This window comes from Carcharhinus amblyrhynchos, chromosome 21 (assembly GCF_965287045.1).
Source record: "Carcharhinus amblyrhynchos chromosome 21, sCarAmb.v2.hapA, whole genome shotgun sequence".
In the NCBI taxonomy this organism is placed as follows: Eukaryota; Metazoa; Chordata; class Chondrichthyes; order Carcharhiniformes; family Carcharhinidae; genus Carcharhinus; species Carcharhinus amblyrhynchos.
In genome coordinates, this window is record NC_137344.1 from 37,380,175 (window position 1) to 37,399,644 (window position 19,470).

Below are 19,470 nucleotides of genomic sequence, written 5' to 3' on the forward strand. Positions count from 1 at the left end.
GTGCAGACATTGCCAAGGCTCCTCAAGCCATTCCCATGGATGTACCGGTGCTAAGGGTGGCAGGTTTCTTACCTTTGCACAAGAAGAACATGTTCCGCACCCAGCCCAAGCCACCAGAAATAACTTCTTGCTATTTCCTTCATGCATACAATTCTGCAATGGCCCTCATGTAGCTTCACTAACACCCGTTTCCTCAGTGGTGGCAAAATAAACACTCTGAGCCCCAGTAGAAGACACCCTGAGTGTGCTTAATGCTCCAATCTCCTGGACTAATCCAGATTGAAGTTAGGTGTTAGTCCTGAAGTCTTTCTCTGTGGAAGTATATCCATCATTTCTGAGAACACAAAGTAGAAAATATTCCCCTTCGAGCTGTCTGACAAGCTGTGTCATGGCGATCTTGAAAATCCATCTGGATTACAAAGTAGACTTGACTGTTGCCACTTAATAGTATAAGTATGTGCAGACAAAAGTCCATTTTGCTTTGTACTTGTTACAAGTGAGAGAATTCCCATATGTAGTCCAAAGATAGTTAATGGGCGCTGATCCTATTGCAGGAACTGATGGAATTTCTTTACTCCAGAAATGATCCCTAGTGCTTCCCATTCAGTCTGGACACAGTTATTTTTAGCTTTGCTCAAGATTCGAGGAGCAAAAGCAAAAGGGTCTTTCTTCACCCATTGGTACAGTGTGGGAGACACCATTCCTACACCAGAAAGAGATGCTAACTGTACGGGTGAAGTAGGGTCAAAATGCATAAGAGCTTCAAACTTGGGTAACGTGTCGTTGACTTGCCTGAAGATATCATTGCGTTGATCTGATCACTTCCACTTCTTGCTCTGACACAATAGGTTATGTAATGGTTTCAGAAATGTTGCCAAGTTGGGGACAAATCTTCTAATTTCAACAATCCCAGGAAACCTAATTGGCTCACAGTTTCCAGGAAAACACTACAGTAGCTTTGAGCACGCGGTTTCGTTCCATGTCCTTGCAGCAGCCATACACACCACTCGTCTCATCCCGTACATAGAACTCATGCTCATTGCAGTTAGCGCGCAGCTGGCCGCGAGCACATTTACAGGAGATTCCACAGCATTTAATAAAATTAAGGCAGCAAGGAGGGAACAGTCAATCCAAATTCCAAGGAAAATTTCAAAACTACAGAAATGTTGATTTAGTCTCAGTCCTCGAGACTTTGGTTCACAGCCATATCACTCACTCCCTGGGAGCAAAATTGTGCTCGTAACATCCAGATAATAATATTATGATGCTGGCATTTATCAATATGGTGCAAACCACATTGTACAAACAAAATAATTAGGGTCTTGTGCTTCTGGTGCTGAGCATTACCGTAGCCTCGCTTGATTATTCCAACAATTTTAGACCTTGTCCACGTACAAAGAACTGGTTGTGTGCCGATTGTTTGGAAGGTTTTTTAGCATCTTTCTTGTGACTGAAACAACAGGGTCTTTGTACCACTGCAGCCTGGAGCACAGACGTTGTTTCTCTATCCTACTTACCACAGAGGGTTTAGATTTAATTAATCAGACTGAGATTGCAGACTGAATCGTCTGCTTTGTTGGTGTGCGTGCTGACGTATTGCGAAGAACAATTCGAACTTGGTGGTTCCAGAGATGTCTTGGAGGGGGTTAAGCTGTGCAACGGGATGGCATGCTGTGGCAAGAATGGACATGCTTTAAAACTCACTAATACTTTTCATGTGACACAATACATTTAATTTCCAGCAAAGTCAGATGCCTAGCTACCATTTTTCAACTTTTTTTTGTCCTTCCGTTTAGAAACAGAAACTTAACTGTTTTACATCAGGATTGTTCATGTGTATTTTCTGTGCCTGATCCTGAAGATGAATGATGTAATGCCAGGGATTGGAACCAACAACAATCCCACCCAGGCCCTATCTGCATAACCCCACGTATTTACCCTGCTAATCCTCTTGACACTAAGGGTCAATTTAGCATGGCCAATCAACCTAACCCGCACAATTTTGGACTCCTGGAAGAAACCAGAGCACCTGGAGGAAACCCATGCAGACACGGGGAGAATGTGCAAACTCCACACAAACAGTTACCTGAGTCTGGAATTGAACCCAGGTCCCTGGGTTGTTAGTAGCAACTATGGCAAGTAAGCTGTACTCTGTACTGATAATCATAGGACCCCTACAGTGCAGAAAAGGCCATTTGGCCCATCGGGTCTGCCCCAACTCTCTGTCAGAGAGAGTATCTTTCCAGCCCCATCTTGGTAACCCCCACACATCTACCATGGCTAATCCATCTAACCTACATGTCTTGGTATACTGAGGGAGAATTTAGCATGGGCAATGCCCTAACCTGCACATCTTTGGACTGTGGGAGAATGCCACAGCACCCAGAGGAAACCCACGAAGACACAGGGAGAATGGGCAAACTCCCCAAAGACAGTGACCCAAGGCCAGAACTAAACATGGCTCCCTGGCACTGTGAGACAGCAATGCTAACCATTGTGCCACCATGCCGCACAAAACTTAACAGCAGTGAAATAAATAACAAGTCGTATGGATTTCATTCTACAAAAAATATATCCCAAATATTTTAGATAAATCTTGCAAATGTGTCATATAAAATCTGTATTCTCCATTTATAGAGAAATGTGACATTTCTTAAATGAGAAGACAAACACATGCATTGCTGTAATGTAGCAAGTGTGAGAGGCAATTAGCCCGCAGCAGTGTGCTAATGGCCAGCTAATCTCTTCTGTATTTGATGGATATATATCGGCCAGCATACTGGGTAGAAGCTGCCTGCTCTTCTTCAAACCAGTGCCATGGGATCTATTATATCAAGCCAAGAAGGCATAAGGGCTTTAATTTAACATCTGTGCCAAAGCAGGTTTTGAGATCACATTCCTTCTGTACCACACTAGTTTATAAGAATATGATGTTATGATACTGTACATTTAAGAAATGTATTTTAGTAATATTTCTGCGCAGAATGTTTCTAGGAGTCCCTTCCATGTTATTGGAGCCATTGTGTCTACTGGCCTCCTGTATTGTTCCTTCAACAGCAAAATTGCTTCTAATGGCTAGAATGCTGGTTTTAATCTGAACTAATGCTGTTTTACTGTTCTCCCGTGGGACTTTGCAGAATGGGACTTGATTGGGATGATTGACAAGTTTAGTGATGTGACAAAGGAAGCTGGGCTTATACAGAATAGTGAAGCTTGGAAGCTGCTTTTGAACTTGAGAGAGAGTAGTGTCTGGAATCTGCCAGCAGATAAGTTTCTCTCTCAGAGATTCTGCTGTATGAGAGTGGATCTTTTGGAAACTGCTGTCTGGATCTCTGTCCAGAAGTGTTAAAAGACTGAAAATCTAGCATCATGTGAGCATACTTATTTTTTGTGCTAGTTAATTCTGAAGGATGTATGTCAATGAAGTATTGTTTTAACAGACAGCTCGCTGTTAAGGATTATGCTTTGCCATGTCTAAGTATTTGGTAAAAGTTATTACTAATTCTTTGTATTATATTCTAACAATGTTTTTTTAAAAAAGTTTGTTTTGATAAAAGCTTCCTAGTGGATCACTTGAATCATACCTAGAGTGAAATACATCATGCTCACCATAATGCCAAAATCAAATGCAAAAGTTGACGTCTAGGCTAACCGCATAATATTCCTTGGAGTTTCTGGTTTGGGCCTTAACAATAGGAACATAAGAAATAGAAACAGGAACCATACAGCCCACAATCCTGCTCTGCCAATCAGTGGGCGGCACGGTAGCACAGTGGTTAGCACTGCTGCTTCACAGCTCCAGGGTTCTGGGTTTGATTCCCGGCTCAGGTCACTGTCTGTGTGGAGTTTGCATATTCTCCTTGTGTCTGCATGGGTTTCCTCCGGGTACTCCGGTTTCCTCCCACTGTCCAAAGGTGTGCAGGTTAGATTGATTGGCCATGCTAAGAAATTGCCCCTTAGTGTCCAGGGTAGCGGAGGTTAGAGGGATTAGTGGGTATAGTATGTGGGGATATGGGGGTAGGGCCTGGTTGGGATTGTGTTCGGTGCAGACTCGGGCCGAAGGGCCTCTTTCTGCACTGTAGGGTTCTATGACCTATAAGATCAAGGTCGCTCTTCTATATCAATTCCATTTTTCTGCCCAACCCCCGGATGCCTTGATGACCCGTACATGCTGAAGCCCCTCCGAAGGATCTTGAACTCACAATCTGTAACTTAAAAATGAGAGTGCTACCAACTGAACTATTAGAAAAGTCCACACCAATGAAAATGAGGACATAAGAGTCTGTTGCTGTCGCACTGTCTGAAGGACCGTGCACACTGACATTACGAGTATAGTTGTCACCGTAATAGGAAAACCATGCAAAACTCATTCATAGTGTCCCTTTTTGACTAGTTCACCAAGACAGCTTCATTATAGGAAGTCTGTGTTGTATTTCAATTTATCAAAGCCTTGTTTATTTATGATGCATGCAGTCAGAATCTGGAGCTGCCCTAATGAGATCAGCTAGAACATAAGCTGCGTGTCTGCAATTTTTGGCATTGTTACATCACATATGATTGAAATATGTCCCATCTGGTTCAAACAGCTTGAATTAGCGTGATGTGTGTTTGATGTTATGTGGTCACCAGGCTGCACAGAGATTGGAAATACGTCTCTAGCTGAACATCTCAAATAATTCTCGTCATATTGGGTTACAAGCTGGAATGAACTGCAATATGGATGACATGTCTTGTAGACTGATGCTTTATGAAGAGCTGGATGTGATAATTGGGTATTAGGAACACCTATTAATGCAGCTTTAAAGCTTTTTGTTTATACCGTCATTTTGCTTGTCAGAAACATTTCTCTTCATAAAATGAGTGCTGATCTTAACATTGAAATAAAAATAGTTTAGAGAAGATATATGCTAACAACACAAGGGACCGGTGAAGGCAGTTTGGCACAGTGCAACATCCCACAAATAACTCGGTGATATTCTACACTCACCCCACTTGCTGCCCTATTCCTGGCGGCACGGTGGCACAGTGGTTAGTGCTGCTGCCTCCCAGTGCCAGGGACGCGGGTTCGATTCCTGACGGGTCACTGTATGTGCAGAGTCTGCGCATTCTCTCTGTGTCTGTGTGGGTTTCCTCTGGGTGCTGTGGTTTCCTCCAAAAGCTGTGCTGGTTGGGTGCACTGGCCATGCTAAATTCTCCCTCAGTGTACCCAAACAGGCTCCGGAGTGTGGCGACTAGGAGATTTTCACACTAACTTCATTGCAGTGTTAAATGAAGCCTACTTATGACACTAATAAATAAACTTAAAACTTATTCTTGTGATTGACATAAAAGGGGCGGGTCACAATTTTGGCAGAAGTGCAGAAAGGACTGTTGCAATCTGTTATACAATCTTGCCCAAATTTCCTTTCTGTTGACTTTGAATTAAAGGAAAATCATGTGAAGCGTACAGCAGATGTTTGATCTTGCATTTTGTTTCTTTGCAAAAGTTGACTTTCAGCTCCCCTCCTCCAGAAGCAGTGAAAATGATGCTTTCTGGAATAATTTTGGCATAAATTAATTATTTCCCCTACTTACAGCATGTAGTTGAAATGTTATGAAGTACAACCATAGAATCCCTACAGTGCAGAAGGTGAATTCAGATTTCACCACCTGTCTTGGTGGGATTCAAACAGGGTATTATTTTAGCTCTCTGGATTACTAGTCTGGTGACAATATCACAATGCCATCATCTCGCCTATTGTCCTTTCCTACCATCATCCTAAACTTTATAATCAATGATTGCTGCCTCCTAATGTTTGCACATTGACATTTCATCTACTTGACCTCATTTTCAAGAGCCAGGTCCAGCAGTGCATCCTTTTTTGTTGGACTGGACACATACTGCTGTGGAAAACTGTTCTGAACACAATGTAGGAACATTTTCTCTGTCACTGCCATTTACGCTACACTGTCCCAGTCTACATCCGATAAAATTCCCCGTTATAACCAGTGTATAATGTTTGCATGTTTCAGTTGTTTTGTCTTGCAGGTTTTTCCCCCTACAACTTTCTCATTAGCTGAAGGTCTACAGACTACATCCAAGAAATGTAATTGCACCCTTTTTGTCCCTTCCTGTTGATTGAATCTGTCTTGAACCTTCTGGGACATCCTTTCTCCAGCACCGCAATGTTCTCCTTGATCAACACCACCTCTCCTCCTCCTTTCCTTCCTTTCCTATCTTTTCTGAACACCTTGTACCCAGGAATATTTAACAGCCAGTGCTGCCCTTCCCTAAGCCAGGTCTCTGTAGTCACCACGTCATATTTCCACAATACACTGCACTCGTAACTCCCCAATCTTATTTACTGTACACCATGCGTTCACATACATTGAGTCATCCTGATTTTCTTTTTATTCACTTGTGGGACATGGGGTGGGACATGGGCTGGGCCAGCATTTATTGCCTATCCCTTGTTGCCTGAGGGCAGTTGAGAGTCAACCACATTGCTGTGGCTCTGGAGCCACATGTAGGGTAGATCAGGTAAGGGCAGCAGATTTCCTTTCCTAAAGGAACATTAGTGAACCAGATAGGTTTTTCCAATAATCGACAATGGTTTCATGATCATTAGCAGATTCTTAATTCCAGATACTTTTTGTTGATTCGAACCCAGGTCCCCAGGACATTAGCTGAGTTCCTGGATTAATAGTCCAACAATAATACCACTAGGCCATTGCATCAGTCCCCTGATATAGATATCATTACTTGCTCCCTTAATCCAACTTCATCTATTAATTTACTATTCTCTATTCTGTGCTATCTGTCCCACCCAGTATTTTGTGCTTCCTGGTGTTTCTCTCTGATATTTCCCCTTGGTTCCCACACCCCTGCTGAATTAGCTTAAAGCCCTTCCAACAGCAGTAGCAAAATACCCTGCAAGGAACTCAGCTCTGTTCAGGTGCGACTCGCCCAACTTGTACAGATGTCACCTCCCCAGAGCCAGTCCCAATGTCCTAGGAACCTAAAGCCCTCCCTCTTGCACCATCATTCCAGCCACGCATTATCTTCCTATTTCTCTACTCCCTTGCATGTGGCATTGGTGCAAATGGAGAGAAGAGCACCTTTTTCCTGGAATTGTCTTGATGTTTAAGTTGGGCATTCTGATGGATTATTATTGTACTGGCAGTCAATGGCGCAGACTAGGGCGAATACCTAGTCTGCTCTGTTCACTATCCCAGCTGAGATGAGCAGGGATATCCATGAAGAAATATCAGGGTGGGGTAGATGCTGTACATCAACTGCATGCTGTAATTAAATCTTAGAATCGTGGAATCCCTGCTGTGCAGTAGGAAGCCATTCAGCCCATTGAGTCTCAACTGACTGACTGACAGAGTATCTTACCCAGTTGGCGTCTCCTGGGAGTGTTAGCAGCCTAGGAACAGGCCATACACACTCCACCCCCCCACCCTCCATCAGCAGCAATGAACAGATGGACAAAGCAACAGGATACAAAAAGAAGTTACGGATTGTGTTACATTATTATTACACAAAAGTAAAGATGCCCATCTGTCCATCAGTAGCAAACCTCGGGAAAAGGAGGGCACACCTCTGCTCCCTGGTGGGAGAGTTAATCACAGTAAGAAGTCCCACAACACCAGGTTAAAGTCCAACAGGTTTATTTGGCAGCACTAGCTTTCGGAGCCTCAAGCTCTTTCTTCAGGTGAGTGAGGACTTGTGTTCACAAACAGGGCATATAGAGACACAAACTCAATTTACAAGATAATGGTTGGAATGCGAGTCTTTACAGGTAATCAAGTCTTAAGGGTACAGACAATGTGAGTGGAGAGAGGGTTAGGCATAGGTTAAAGAGATGTGTATTGTCTCCAGACAGCACAGTGAGTGAGATTTTGCAAGCCCAGGCAAGTCATGGGGGTTACAGATAGTGTGACGTGAACCCACAATCCCAGTTGAAGCCGTCCTCGTGTGCGGAACTTGGCTATCAGTTTCTGCTCACCAATTCTGCGTTGTAGTGTGTCGTGAAGGCTGCCTTGGAGAACGCTTACCCGAAGATCAGAGGCTGAACGCCCGTGACCGCTGAAGTGTTCCCCGGCTGGAAAGAAATACTCCTGCCTGGTGATTGTCGAGCGGTGTTCATTCATTCGTTGTTGTAGCGCCCGCATGGTCTCCCCAATGTACCATGCCTCGGGACATCCTTTCCTGCAGAACATCAGGTAGACAATGTTGGCCAAGTTACAAGAGTATGTACCGTGTACCTGGTGGATGATGCTCTCACGTGAGAGAATGGCATCCGCGTCGATGATCCGGCACATCTTGTAGAGGTTGTGTGGTGTCGTGGTCACTATTCTCCTGAAGGCTGGGTAGTTTGCTGCAGACAATGGTCTATTTGAGGTTGTGTGGTTATTTGAAGGCAAGAAGTGGAGGTGTAGGGATGGCCTTGGCGAGATGTTCGTCTACATCGATGACATGTTGAAAGTTCCGGGAGAGTTAATCCACAGGTTGTTTAACAAAGCTCTTTATCTCCTTTTGACAGGCGTTCACTTCCCATGGCCCCACAGTCATCATGCCAACTTGGTTCTGCTCTCGAGAATGGTTTGACTGCGTTGGGACGTTTGACGAAGGTGGAAAAGTGAGTACAGCTGCCCACTCAGAATAGAATGAAAATAAAGGATCATCAGCCTTTATATAGATTATCTGCCAGTTTGGTTAGAAAGTAATAAAATAGACATGCTCTTCCTGACTGTTCTGAGTCAGTCGTTGGCAATCCTGCAACTGTCAAGTTGTTCAATTAATTTGAGTGTAATTAACTCTTAGAATCATGGAATTCTGCAGTCCAGTAGGAAGCCATTCAGCCCACTGAGTCTATACTGACTCTTTGACAGAGCATCTTACCCAGGCCCTGTATCCATAACCCCACACATTTACCCCACTAATTCCCCTGACCCACACATCCTGGGATGCTAAGGGGCATCTTAGCATGGGCAATCCATCTAACCTGCACATCTTTGAACCCTTGGGAGATTAAACAAAATTAATTCATGTCATTCATTTAAAAATTTTGAGCATGCCAAATTAATAATGCTACATTTCCACAGGAATTTGATTGATACGTTAAGGGCCTGATTTTACCATTTTCATTCTAAGTGCTGAATCTGGGTGCAATTCAAATCCGACTTAGAAATCTGTTCTCAGGCGCTCCCACACACACTTAGCCTTGAAAAAGAATTGCGCGTCTGAAAACGATCGGAGCTCTGAACTGCGCGTGGGCAGTTACAAAAACGATTGAAAAAGCGCGCCCGTGTCAGATCGCTCCCAGGCCACAGAAAGCAGAGAAAGCGGCCCGGGAACGATGGCCCCCACAGACATCACCCTCATCCCTACAATGTAACTGCCCCCCCTTATCTACCCACCCCCTTGCTACCCAGATCAATCGCGACTCTCTGCCCCCTTTCCCCCTACCGAACGCCTGCAAAGTGGCAGCCTGCCCCCCCCCTCCGCTACCAGAGATCCATCTGGTCTCTTCCACCCCCCCCCCCCCCCCCACCCCCACCCGCCACCCCCACCCCCAACCAGAGAACAATCACCCCTCCTCCTGCCTCCCTCCCTCACCAGAGAATGATCCTGCTCCTGCCTCCCTCTGCCCTGCCCCTCCCCAACCAGGCAATGATTGGGATTCCATTCCCCCCCCCCCAACAAGAGAATGATCTGATCTGCCTCCCCCATCACCACCATCCACCCACCACCGATCCAAGTCAAAGAGCTGTTGGAAGCTCTGAACTCGCCTCTTCAGCAGACTTTTATTCAGCATGTCCATTCTGGCCCGATTCCAGATTGGCAAATGTGGTGGTAAAGGGGGAAATGCTGATAAAGTTGGACGAGCAGTTCATTAATTCAATTAACGCGGAACGTGTTAATGGCCTCACACCCGACCGAAGTGCAACGCAATGGTAAGATGGGACCCTAGGCGCGCGCAGTAACATTTGAGCCAGTGGAACCCTGTGGGAAAGCATCCAGCCTCCTTTGGATAACTGCCCACTGTGGTGTCACTGAAAGGACAGGCGGGAGATCACAGGCATAAGTCAAGTCTCGGGAACTGCATCATCCTTTGTCCAGAATTCAATGTGTCGCGAGATACTTTCTCTGGGGTTCCCCTCTACCCAACACTCTGCACTGCAGCACTTGTACACCCTCTTGTTTCTCTGCAAGTTGGGTAGAGAACTTTAAGTTAGAGATCACACCATACCCTTCTTGGGTATGCCTGGAGAGCTAACGTTTTTAAATTTCTTTCCCGGGGCATGGGCATTACTGGCTAGACCAGCATTTTCTTTTGCACATCTCTGACTGCCCTTGAGAAGGTGGTGGTAAGCTGCCTTTTTGAACTGCTGGTTTAGATACATCCACAGTGCTATTAGGAAGGAAGTTCCAGGATTTTGACTCAATGGCATCATAGAAATGGCGATTTGAAGGGGCGGGGGTGGGGGGTTGGCACAGTGGCAGAGTGGTTTGCCCTGCTGCCTCACAGCGCTAGGGACCCGGGCTCGATTCATGGCTTGGTTCACGTGGCTTGGAGTTTACACATTCTCTTCACGTCTGCGTGGGTTTCTTCTGATTGTTCCGGTTTCCTCCCACAGTCCGACAGACTTGCTGGTTCGGTACATTGACCATGATATGTTCTTCCTCAGTGTGCCCAAATAGGCGTCGGAATGTGACGACTAGGGAATTTTCACAGTAACTTCATTGCAGTGTTAATGTAAGCCTACTTGTGACTAATAAATAAACTTTTGATTTAGTTCCAAGTCTGTGGCTTGGTTGGAAACTGGTTGGTGATGGTGTTCCCTTGCATCTGCTGTCCTCGTCCTTCTAGATGGCCAAGAGTTCAGGTTTGGAAAGTGGAGTCAAAGGAATCTTGGTGAGTTGCTGAAGTGCATCTTGTAGATGGTACAAACAGCAGCTACTGTGCATTGGGTGATGGAGTGAGTGGATGTTGAAGGTGGTGGATGGAGTGCCAATCAAGTGGGCTGCTTTGTCTTTGATGGTATTGAACGTCTTGAGAGTTGTTGGGGCTGCACCTATCCAGGCGAGTGGAGAGTATTCCATCGCATTCCTGACTAGTGCTGGACAGGGTTTTGGGAGTCAAGAGATGAGTTATTCATGGTAAAATTCACAGCTGCTGATCTGCTTTTGTAGTCACCGTATTTATGTGGCTGGCCCAGTTCAGCTTCTGCGCAGTAACTTTAATAGTGATCTAGAAGAAGACTGCCAAGATGCCATTCAGCACTATTTATCTCCAATGCAGGAGAACGTCCCAAAGTGTTCACAGGAACATAATCAGAGAAAAATTGATGCTGAGCCAATGCAGGAGACTTTAGAATGGATAGCAAAATAACTAAAGAAGTTAGTTTAAATGGTGTCTAAAAGGCGGAGTGCGAGCCGGAGAAGAAGAGGTTGGGGGAGGGGACAGGGTGGCACAGTGGCACCATGGTTAGCGCTGCTACCTCACAGCGCCAGGGATCCAGGTTCAATTCCAGCCTTGACTCATTGTCTGTGTGGAGTTTGCACATTCTCCCCGTGTCTGCGTGGGTTTCCTCTGGGTGCTCTGGTTTCCTCCAATAGTCCAAAGATATGCAGGTTAGATGGATTGGCCACACTAAATTACCCCCTTAGTCTCAGTGGGATTAGCAGGGTAAATATGTGGGGTTTTGGACCTGGATGAGATTGTTCTGGATGCAGACTCAACAGCTGAATGGCCTCCTTCAGCGCTGTAGGGAGTCCTTTCTATTCTATTCTATTTTAACTGTCAAGTTTAGGACCTGGATTACTGAAGATGAGAATTAAGGAAGCAGATTTCTTTATTTTTTTTTGGTAGGTGGATGAAAATCAGGATCCACAAGCAGCCAGAGTTGCAGGAATGTAGAGTCCTCAGAGCTTTGTCAGACTGGAGGAGTTTATAGAGAAAGGGAGGGATTTGAACATGAGGATAAGAATTTTTAAATCAAGGCATTGGTGCGCGGCCTACGTGAAAGTTTAAAAAGAAGGGCCAATTTTAAAAGTGCATGACCTTTGGGTAATAAATTCCCCCATTAAAAAAACTCACTCAAATTTGAAAGAAGCCATCATGTGCCTTATCTGCAGTACCTATTTTCTGAATGTTTGTGTTCAGTTAATGGCTCTATCGTATCACTGAGATTCATTAATATCTACTTCAAACGAATTCAGATGCCAAGCACTAAAATAAATGTTGCTGCAGAGGAATTTTATTTTAATTAGGACTGATCCTGGTTGATGGGGAGTTGCTGGTTCTTTGATGTAAACAGAAAAGTGCAGTAATTGATGCGCAGAGGGACAGCATGCCAAGGTCGCGAATGAAGGGTTGCAGACCCAGCTCAAAGTGACAGGACGACTGAGATACAACACATGCTTTGTAGGGAGAGTGGGAGGGAAGGCTGGCAGTGATACATTTCCACGATCGTTACGGTCCATTTCTGTTACAATCAAGGTCAGATTGTCAAAGGAGCATACCAGCAATTGTTCTCAGAAGAATTCATCCTTTTCTTCTGGTGCTTAGCTTTTGATGCCCAAAGATGAATTATTGCTAAACCTCGACTTTTAATTGAAGCAATTCCAGGGAAAGGCCAGCACAGTCAGCACCATGAACCCCAGCAAGGGGCTGGATTGTTAGCTGCGCGGTAACTCAATCGCCGAACGTTGGAAAAGAAGAATGAAACCTGCTTGTTATTTCTCTTCTTTCAGCCGCTTGCTGAGATTGTAAGGAATGGGAGAAGTGGTCAATGGTCTGAAATGGAACATGTTCATATCAGACAAGCTCTGATCCGAAGAGCAGATGCCTAGAATGTTCATTCAATCAATGACACGGTAAATATCTATGGTGCCCCATATAAGGAATGAAGAAAACAGAAACACGTCATAAACAGATTTCATGTTTGAATTAAGCCATTGATTTTCCCCATACTGGGAGGTTAAAGCCTTCAAAATAGCACTTAAATTTCAAGAGATTGAAGGCTGGAAACAGGCTCCAACTAGATCACTCTTGGCAAGTCCCTGATGTCTAATTACACTGCGGCTTTGGCAAGAGGCCAAAAGGAGTGTTATCAGTCTATATTCTTAACAGAATGATGCTTATGACACAAGACTCCATTTCTCCCCAATGTCCTTGAACGTGCTGTGCCTCCATGATTCTTGCTTTTCCACCATTCCTTCTTTGCATCCTTTTGCTTCAGATTCTGGCCTGCCCATTGCACAGAAATGTACCTAATTGCAATTGAACAACATTCTTTGACATTCTTCCCAGCTCCCACACTCTTCCCTCACTTTCCCGATCTCTGTCTCCCTACTCCATCGCTGGTGGTGAGCTGGAAAATTTTAAATTGCAGGAACTCTCAGAAAATGTGTTGGTTTTATAATGTATCAATCTTCTATTATGTAGTTTTCCTACATATTAATCATTTGATTCCTCTAACCCTAACATCAGCAAAACTATGATTTTAAGTGAAAATTATAAATGCCAGTTGGCCAGTTGAACCATGAATCATTGAATTGTTAGTCTTTAGCGTAGCCAGAATATAAGTATGCAATTAAGCCTTAAAACATGAATTACAGAGCTGTACTTAGAAGATATGGAGAAAAAAATGGACAAATAAAGTTAAAATACAGATCAGCCTTAATGGCAGAAGAAGCTCAAAGGGCTTGAATGGTCTTCTTTTTTCCCTATGTTCCTATCTAGATATCAATGCATGGGGCACATTACTGCAAGCATTCATGCATCAAACTTTTTCTCCATCAATTCTAACTAGTCGTACTACCTCTCTAATTTTCTGTAGCATTGGAGGTTAAAACTTTTATCAGGCCCAGCAACCTGATCAATCTCCAGTACTTCAAACCAAGCTAAGGCCATTTATGTAAAGCATTTGTACCTACCACTGTATCATCTTCAATAATGAAAATGAATGCAGCCGTATATATTTTCATTTCAGCCACGTCTTGTTCCTCAATCCTGACCATCATGCTAAATCTTTCAAAGGACCTATGTGGCTTTTTTGGCCACTTGTAGAACTTGTAAAGCTTTACCATGGGCATGCCAACTATTTGTTTTTCTCTTCAATGCATTTTTGGCATTCAATTGTGGCTTTATTTGATTTGATTTATTATTCTCACACGTTTTCGTGCGCAGTGAAAAGTACTGTTTCTTGCGCACTATACAGACAAAGCATATCGTTCAAAGAGAAGGAAGTGAGAGAGTGCAGAATGTAGTGTTACAATCATAGCTAGGGTATAGAGAAAGATCAACGTAGTGTGAGGTATGTTCATTCCAAAGTCTGATGACAGTGGGGAGGAAGCTATTCTTGAGTCAGTTGGTATGTGACTTCAGACTTTTATATCTTTTTCCTGATGAAAGAAAGTGAAAGAGAGCATGTCTGGGGTGCATTATGTCCTTAATTATGCTAGCTACTTTGCTGAGGCAGCAGGAAGTGTAGACAGAGTCAGTGGATGGGAGGCTGGTTTGAGTGATGGACTGGCCTTTATTCATGACGCTTTGTGTTCCTTGTGGTCTTGGGCAGAGCAGGAGCCCATACTAAACTGTGATACAACAATGCTTGCTATGGTGCATCTGTGAAAGTTGGTGAGAGTCGTAGCTGACATGCCAAATTTCCTTCGTCTTCTGAGAAAGTAGAAAAAATTTCAGCTCTATCCTATAAATGCAATCTTGCCAATGTTTTATATTTTATGAAGTATTTATTTTCAGGCTACTTTCCCTACGTATCTTCAATAAGACACTTAGATTTCAACTGAGCATATTCTCTCCAATTTGTGAAAAGGACATAACAATATTTTCTGACTATAGATGGAAATAAGTTGAGAAGAAAAATAAAGTTATTTCCATTAAACAGTATACCCAAGTCTACCTTTCTTTGTACCTGGAAGTTGAATTCATTTTTACAGCTGATACCAAGTTGTGTGCAACAATAATGTTCTTAACTAAATCAAACTTGATGTACAATGACTATTGATGTGAATTGAGGGGTTGTTAGAAAGTAGCATGGTGGCACCTGCCTCACAGTGCCAGGGATGCAGGTTTGATTCCGGCCTTAGGTGACTGTGTGGACTTTGCGTGTTTCCGAGCGCTCTGATTTCCTCCCACAATCAAAGATGTGCAGGTTAGATGGATTGGCAATGATCAGTGCGCGGGGTTACAGGGATAGGGCGGCAGGATGGGTTTAGGTAGAGTGCTGAGTCAGCGGGTCAGCGCAGATTCAATGGGCCAAATGACCGCCTTTTGCACTGTAAGGTTTCAGTGGTTAAGACATGGGATGTTCGCACCAGAAACAGTGGTAGGTTTGGAATCCATCGCTGATTCAGATCTGAAACAAAAAAGAGTATAGCAAATTGGACAATAGGAATAATGCTGTCTGAGAACTGCTCTGCTCCACTGCGGGGCTGAGTGACTTCCTTCTGTGCTGTGAAATGTCCCACCTGGATATCAGATATCTCAGGTGTACAGGGCAGTGAAGGAGAGGGGAAATGAGGGGGATGAAGGAAGGGAGGATGAGTGGTAAAGGAGAGAATAATGAAACATGAAGTAGGGATGATGGGGACTGAAGGAGAGGCTATGAGGGTGACGGAGGAGAGGGGTTTGGGGGCGAAGGGAGAGAGCTGGGATAGAGGTTATTAAATGCCTGTGATACTGATTCCTGCCTCCAGGAGTGAGATTTGCAGGTGCGCACCTCCAACTCCAGCCTGGGATATGAAACAGTCGTTCTCGCTGAAGCTTTCTGAGAACGCTGGCCTCCCACAGACACTGTGCTCCATCACTGTACAGATGCCTGGCCAGCCACATGCAGCAGGGGTGATGTGGTTACGAGCGGGTGGATGTCTGCACAGCGCCCGAACTGTAGTCAATCAGATAAATCCAGCCTTCTCATTGTCTGAGAATACAGATTAACTTCTGAATTGTTGGGCAGGTTTGCAATACATGCCTCTACCTGAATAGCGGGGAAAGACATCAGAAAGCCTCCATGTTGGGGCCCACCTGTCTTTAGGGGCACTATGCCAAGGCACAGTCTGCCTCATTGTAACTCTGTCCCTGTTTGGAGGAACAATATGTTCAAGGACATTGAGGAGGAAATGAAGCCTTGGGTCAGAGCATCACTCTGTTAGGAATGTAGACTGATAACACTTCTTTAGGCCTTTTTCCAAAGCCACAATATAATGTGACACCAGGTGATTGCCAGGAGTAATCTGTCTGGAAAACAGTGAGGGTAATGGCACTGACCTTTATCAAAGTATACAGGCCAGACATCCACTTTCAGTGTCCGTCACACATGTAGTCGAACACATATGTCAAGAAGCTCTTGACTGTGACTCCTTGCTCCTCCATAGAGTCCCTACAGTGTTAAAGGAGACCCATCGAATCTGCATTGACAACAATTCCGCCCAGGCCCTATCCCTGTAACCCCACGTATTTACTTAGCTAGTCCCCCTAATAGAACACAGAACACTACAGCACAAACAGGCCCTTCGGCCCACAAGTTGCGCCGAAAATACTAAGGGGCAATTTAGCATGGCCAGTCAACCTAACAAGCACATCTTTGAACTGTGGGAGGAAACCAGAGGAAACCCATGCAGGCACAGGGAGAATGTGCAAATTCTACACAGATAATGACCTAAGGCTGGAATTGAACCCGAGTCCCTGCTGCTGTGATGCAGCAATCTTAACCACTGTGCCACAATGCCGTACTCCGGAAGCTGTACAAATTATTGAAACACACAAATCGCCGTGAAATTTCTTTATTTAATTCTAATAAATAAAGTTTAACGTTTTAAAGTATTTAAGTTTAAAGTTTATTTATTAGTCACAAGTAAGGCTTTCATTAACACTGCAATGAAGTCACTGAAATTCCCCTAGTCGCCACACTGTGGTACCTGTTTGGGTCAATGTACCTAACCAGCACGTCTTTCAGAAAACCAGAGTACCCAGAGGAAACCCACGCAGACTCCACACAGACAGTGACCCAAGCCAGAAATTGAATCTTGGTCCCTGGCGCTGTGAGGCAGCAGTGCTAACCACTGTGCCACCAAACCACTGGCCTCCTTAGCTGGCCAGACAATGTCAACTTGTCACTTCCAGTGTAAATGCCCTTTTAACAGCATGATAATCTTAATTACTACCAACAATCTCTCCAGCAATGAGAATTCAATTTTGCAAGTGTGGATTCTCATTCCTTGCCAATGCGAAATATATCAAATGGCTAGTTGACGTTCATTTATTGCTAACCATAAAATCCAGCCCATTACATATTCTTTCAGATTTGCTACATCACCATGATGCTGGTGCATGTAGATTTCCAGCGAGCAATGTGCCATGATTATCAGGTTACGTTTCTGGTTTCCACATTTGGGTAGACCAAGCCAAGGAGACCCAGACAGGGCAGTATTGAGGCTTGAACCAGTGCACATTTGAATATAGCCTGCATCCATTAAGAAAGCCAGGCAGCAGTGTTGAAAGATCTCATCTGTGTTCAGTGCCCAGTGGTACAGGTTATTTGAATAAGACACAACGCTTGAAGCAGTTGTTTCAGCCTTGCTGATGAATATCTGAAGTTTTGCATGGCTGTCTCACTCAAGGTTCTCATGTTGATTGCTGATTGATTTATTCCTGTAGGGTGTCCCTGAGGATTTGCTGCTCTTCTATGAAAATCTTCGGAAGGGCGGGGGAATATTTCGAGTGGATCACTGCCTGCTCCTCTATCGCTACCACTCGGAGGCTGCAACACATGCTGTGTCAGAGTAAGGCTTCACAGTCACCTTTTTGACTTTTTAATGAATCATTTCACAGAATAAATGTCTTGTTTGTGCCCGCATGGTTCACTGAGCTTTATCAGTACAAAAATCTACAGTTGCATGAAGAAAATTTAAATTGTCATCAAAATGAGCAGGGTTTTTTTATTCATTCATGGGATATGGGCGTCGCTGGCTGGCCATTTATTGTCCATCCCTAGTTGCCCTGGAGGGCAATTGAGAGTCAACCACATTGCTGTGCCTCTGGAGTCACGTGTAGGCCAGGCCAGGCCAGGTAAGGATGGCAGATTTTCTTCCCTAATGGATGTGAGTGAACCAGATGGGTTTTTCTGACGATCGACAATAGTTTCACAGTCATCCATAGATTCTTAATTCCAGATATTTTTTATTGAATTCAAATTCCACCAACTGCCGTGGCAGGATTCGAACCCAGGTTCCCAGAACATTAGCTAAGTTTCTGGATTGATAGTCTTGTGAAAATGCCACAAGGCCGTCGTCTCTCTTGTTGCGAGTTGGGAGCATAATCAAACTCTCCTCCTCATTAATGGATTACTATAGTTGTCCTAAGATGTCCCTTTTGATTAACAGATGTCTGAGTTAAATCATGTGGTGATGAGAGCCTTGAAATTTGGATCCATGGTGTAAGTTCAGGCACAGCCCATGGCTGCTCCATCTTGAGAAAGGTGTCTGCAGCAAAATGGAGATGGGACACTGGTTGTGAAATGTGAAAAGGGAAAAGGCTCTGTGTGATGCCCTCTGCCAGCTTGGCAGTGACAGTGACAGGCCAGCCAACAGACCCAGCAGCTCACTGTGCATGCACACTCTCCTGTACGCATCCCTATCGAGTCCTCATCCAAAACCCCAGCAAGAGAACTTGGCTGAGATCTCGCACTCCAGTGGCAAATGCTTCATCTGTTGCCTATGTCACGACTGCAGCTCCATCATGCTCCGTGACCCACCACGTAACCACCATAAGCCTTTAAGGTACGTGGTGTGTTGGTATCTGAGTTGGTGGACGCGAGCATTAGATCAAGTGACAGGCACCTTTGTCAGCCTGTGCTGTTCCCCATTCACTCACTCTCTCTCCTGAGGCTGCAGAGGTGAGCAGGCAGCAGCCTGAATGCAGGAAATCAAAATGAGAAGATCGTTGCGAGGAAAGTGATGATCAGTGTTCTATTCTGGAAGGCCAGAACTGGAGCCTCTCCTTACACACTTTTCGAAACATGTATATGTAACGATACACTTAACAAGCATACATGGCCTGATCCGACAATCCACAATTGTAATCTGAGTTTATTTATGAGTGCACCTATATAATCCGCAGTTAATGCCTACTTCTGTGTACAATAAACATAACTAATATAAGAAGTGACTTGATATCACATAATTTAAATTTTCTGAAAAGAGAGACATGCAGTCAAAGCTTTTCATCACGCACTCATCAGGTCAAACAGAAGATTGCCAAATTATGTTATAAATTTCGGCATTCTTGCATTTGTCCTGAGGAGTATTGGATGAAATGTTTCAGCAACATGTTTCTCTTTTTATCAATCAGCATGTCATTAACAGGATGGGGAGCGTAGACAGCAAGAAGTCCAGATTCTCACTATTTGCAGCAGATAATTATTGCCAAAGAGTAGGGTGAATGTGTCACAACATTA

The 19,470-nt window shown here is 44.3% G+C and overlaps 1 protein-coding gene across 2 annotated transcripts in view; it reads left to right on the forward strand.

The window, feature by feature from the left end:
* Positions 1-19,470, forward strand: part of qtgal (queuosine-tRNA galactosyltransferase) — a 301,592-nt gene that overhangs the window by 199,496 nt on the left and 82,626 nt on the right. For both annotated transcript variants that reach the window (XR_013889124.1, XM_080209035.1), the window contains exons 7-8: positions 8,529-8,624; positions 17,673-17,797. Coding sequence is in view for 1 of the 2 variants with exons in the window: in XM_080209035.1 (XP_080065161.1) it covers positions 8,529-8,624; positions 17,673-17,797 (221 nt within the window). In the remaining variant the exon portion in view is untranslated. The remainder of the gene's footprint in view (positions 1-8,528; positions 8,625-17,672; positions 17,798-19,470) is intronic.